At 36.7% G+C, this 4,574-nt stretch overlaps 1 protein-coding gene across 1 annotated transcript in view; it reads left to right on the top strand.

The window, feature by feature from the left end:
- MYO6 (myosin VI) overlaps positions 1-4,574 on the top strand; it is a gene marked incomplete in the record, with an annotated part of 108,599 nt that overhangs the window by 60,592 nt on the left and 43,433 nt on the right. The window contains 3 exon segments of the mRNA XM_019651544.1: positions 828-919; positions 2,685-2,757; positions 4,281-4,408. Of these exon segments, the coding sequence (XP_019507089.1) occupies positions 828-919; positions 2,685-2,757; positions 4,281-4,408 (293 nt within the window).

Here is a 4,574-nt window from a genome sequence, read left to right as displayed (position 1 = left end):
AGTCACCAACATCTGAATGCTGCTTTGTCCTGAATGACTGTGTTGTAAAAATCTCAAAGTACATCTGACTGTTTTTATATTGGGTTTTGTCAGTGTGGGCATTCCTTCTGGCTGTGTGTGAGTGGTATCTTCCTCTTTTGTAGTTTGTTTGCCTTTGCTGGGGGAAGGTCTGAGTGTTTACATTTTGAGAGGGACAGAGTTTTGTTTTAATGCAATATATATTTTAAAATTTATAGTAAATCATTATCTTTTGTTCAGAAGTAGAGAAACGCTTATCACTGACTTAAGATATCAATATTCAGACATTTGTTTCCTCTCTACACCAGTTTTAATATAACACACACATACACAGAATCATAACATTTTAGAGCCACAGGGATCTTAGTGATAATGTAATACAATCCCTTAATTTAAAAAATGAGTTAGTATCCATAACTTTTTTTATAACTGTAATTTTACAGACGACAGGAAAAAAATCTTAATACTTGTATTTTAAGCCATTTTCTTTAATTAATTTAGATTACTTTAATACCTGTGCTTAAAAGAATTGTTACAAGTGACTTAAATTTTATCTTTTACTATATGATATTTATCTCATCTGACAAACACCTTTTTTTGTCAAGTAAGTTATTTTTGATACTTAATTTTAATGTCTGACAAAATTTAAGTCTTGAAATAAGAACATGTGGGGAGTATACAACAATTTTATGTATTTTTTAACATAATCTTCAATTAGGCATTGATACAATAAAATTTTATCCTAAGATAAATGTATTAATATGAATTTGATCTGATGATGACTCTTGATTCTGGTTTTATGTTTTCAGAGTACTTTGAACATAACAGTTTTGAACAATTTTGCATCAACTATTGCAATGAAAAACTTCAACAATTTTTTAACGAAAGGATTCTGAAGGAGGTAATTGCCATTAAAATTTAAGAACTGCATTAAGCTATTTTAAATTTCAAGGAACAGAGACATGCTCGAGTTACCCCGATCAATGGGGTATAATGTAAGGTGGCCCAGCCCAGGAAATCCAAGATACCCAACATAGGCCCCAGGGGCTCAGCTGTTGCTCTGGTAGATCAGAAGTGTTGATGGCACAGCCTGTGGACCCAATATAAACCCCAGTAGGCACCTCCTTGGAAGTGAACATCTATTGCTTCTTACTAGCAACTTCTACCAGACTTGAAATTCTGCCTGTTTCTTTTTCAGTGTCTGTTGTCATTACTTTGGCTTCTCCTACCCTTCCTCTATGTCTCCCGCTTTTGTCCACTCTGCTGCCTGCGTGCCCTCTTTCTGTGTGTGGCAATGGAGCCATTGGCCTGGAGTGCCCCTGGGCGGTGCTTGCCCTGCCATGCTACCTCGTGCGCTGCCAGTGACCTGTGAATGGTGTGCCTTTGGCCAGACACCAGCCCTTGCCCAGGAAAGACCTTCCTGCCACTGATTGTAGTAAATAACTGTGGGCATGGCCAGTGGTCACAATCCCATGTCTAAGAAAGTCACTTTATAATTGTATACAGAGCACAGAGTGAGTAAAGGTAGCTTTGGATGAGTTGATGTGTGATTCGGCTCACCATTTTTCCTCTTGTATTTGAATTCTCCAGTACTTTCCTACTTATACCCTTGACTTGCTGTCTTTTGGGCTGTTGGAGATATGCCTGAGTGAATGAAGGTAGTAGAGTTAAAGAGAACTCAGAAGCAAGCTAGCCCACCCCTTATTTACAGATGAAGAAATGAATTCCGAGAATAGGTTGAACTTGCCTTCCTGGCTGCTGGCCCACAACACTGTGTTCTCTCAGTATTAGCACTGCTGCTTTCTAAGTTCCCTTCTCTGCTGTATCTGGACTTGAAATGTGAAATATTTTCTTTTCTATTCCCATCCCATTCATCTTTTTGCACATTTTTAGTATGTTTTTGTCTTTATGGGTTACCCAGCACATTCCAGCGTTTATACCTTTACTTATATACCAGAGTTAAACCGGTTCTGGCATAAATAAGCAGGTAAAACAAGCACTTACCAGTGATAATAGTTTCCATGAAAACGTTTATCCAGTAAAGCAGTTTATCCAGCTGCATTAGTTCTTCCATTACTATGTGAAGGTTCACCTGTATGCTTCTCGCTTAACATACTCTAATTCTTCCCTTTCATGCTTCTTTATTTACTGTTATATCTATGGCTGCTTTCACACTGCGATGGCATAATTGAGTAGTGTGACAGAGACAGTATGGCCCACAGCTGAATATATTTACTTTCCAGCCCTTTACAGAAAAAGTTTCCTGAGCCCTGGTCTCTTCTGATAGGTTTGACTTTACAATTGCTAAAAATATTTCAAAGCCCTGGTCTTTCCTTGGGTTTGAATGGTTATACACAGATCTCTATATTTGTGCATACCTGCTCTGCATATTTCAAGAAAAGTGTGCTTATAAGGCAGGCGGTAACATTTCCACATATGGAAATCATACGTTTTGTCAGCCATATAATTTTTGATATTGCATTGCTTTAGGAGCAAAGATTTTGCTTCCCTAATATTTTGTAAAACTCCTTAGCCCCCGAACTTGTTATGAACCTTTGTACTCTGACTAATCAGTAAATGTTATGATCAGAAATGGCACTAAACAATGAATCCATTTCATACCACCTGGTATTTTCATATCTATGATGATGATTATTTCCTTTTAGGAACAAGAACTCTATCAAAAGGAAGGTTTAGGGGTTAATGAAGTACACTATGTGGATAATCAGGACTGTATAGGTATGTATTATTTTTTTTTTACTCCACTTTTGGGAAATCTGGGAAGATAAAGTGAATGCTTTTACTAGTAAATTTTCTGTGGTCTATGATTAATATTATTGGCTATGAGCGCTTATTTGAAATTCCGGTATTTGAGAGATGTTTTGCTTTTCCAGTATTGCTATAGGAAGTTATTTTTCCTGCAAAGGCATCAAATTTAATGTAGAGAGTTTTCCTAAAATTTCTTCTGTTTACTGTGGTGAGTACTTTTTTTCTTAACAGCTAGCGTGAATAATTGCTTAAGTAATAAAGGGATGTGTTATTTCCCACGAGGAGGTCTGTAGTTTAGGCAGGTTCCAGGTGAGCTTTGACTGGGTTTGGCTCTGCTATTCTTCAGGTCTCTCGTTTCTGTTTTCTGTGCATTGGCAGCACCCTCTGACCGGCTGCCAGTGGGCTTCACAAGTTCCATGTGTCACATCCAGATAATATTGTGCAACATGACAACAGTAGGGTCTGTGTTTTTCTTGTCTTTATCAGTTAAGAAACCTTTGTCACCACCTAGCTCTTGCTCAGTCTTCCTTTTCTTTCCCACTGCATCTATAAAATCAACTGTTGGGTAAGCCTTGTTTTGAAAATCCAATTTGACAATTGCGTCAATAACTTCAGTGCCAAATTTAGACAAGATAGTATGATAATAATCATAACAACAATAATAATATTGCTTTACAGTAGTATGACTTTTCAAAGCACTTTCACATCCTATCTGATCCACTCAACATTCCCTGTCACACATTGTATCCTTTCTCAGATCTCCGTGCCTTTGGCTGTGTGGTTTGATATCTTAGCTGGAACCCCTCCCTTTCCATTATCTTTCAGCCCACTCCATCTATCAAAATTCTCTCATTTAAAGCTTAGTTCAGCCTGCTCCCTCCACTCCTTCACCAATGCTAATTGCCCAAGAAGCATCATTTTCTCACCAGTACAGTTAGAATCTTGACTCCTGTTCATATGTTCCGTTAGGTTTTAGAGTCTGTCCCATTTACCTGTTCTTATAGAGTATACTTAAGCAGTTTGCATTTTACAGTTATTTTAGACAAGCAGGAAATTCAAACAACATGAGTGAAAGGAGCATAAAAATGTGCTGTTACTGAAATTTTGCTGGAAAGTATTTCAGGAAATATCTATAAGTAGTTTTAAAAAGCTATGCATGCAAAATCTTCTGTAGTTTTACTTCATTTTGAATGTGGATATCATCTAGAAGAGGTGAAATTTCTGATTCCTTAGCCTCTAGTCCTGAGAAATGAAGTGATTATTTCTTTATGGAGCTGTTTTTCTAAAACCTACATTAAATATATAATGTTACTTTCTAATAAATGCCAGATTTGAAATACAATTTACCTACTGTCTATAGCTTTTGAGAGAATACTTATAGAATCATCTGTTACATTGTTTCTGGCCAGCCCTTGTGATATGTGATGAGTAAATTGTTTACAAGTCTTTAAAATGTTGTTTTTACCCTATCATATTTTGATTTTTCAAAACAGATTTAGTTGAAGCAAAGTTAGTGGGAATATTGGATATTTTGGATGAGGAAAATCGCCTTCCCCAGCCAAGTGATCAACACTTTACATCTGCAGTTCACCAGAAGCACAGAGATCATTTCCGACTCACTGTGAGTTTGCCATTCCAGAATTGATGTATATATATATTTGTTTATGATGATCATCTATCTAATCAAAACCCTTTAGCTAGGTGGAAAGTGTATTTCATCTGTCTTAAAATGTACAAAGATTCACCTCCTATTTTTATGTTCTCTTTTCTGGGTGAAGTGACCATCA

The sequence above is a fragment of the Hipposideros armiger genome, unplaced genomic scaffold, assembly GCF_001890085.2.
Source record: "Hipposideros armiger isolate ML-2016 unplaced genomic scaffold, ASM189008v1 scaffold_162, whole genome shotgun sequence".
In the NCBI taxonomy this organism is placed as follows: domain Eukaryota; kingdom Metazoa; phylum Chordata; class Mammalia; order Chiroptera; family Hipposideridae; genus Hipposideros; species Hipposideros armiger.
This window is presented reverse-complemented; position numbering and strand designations above follow the sequence as displayed.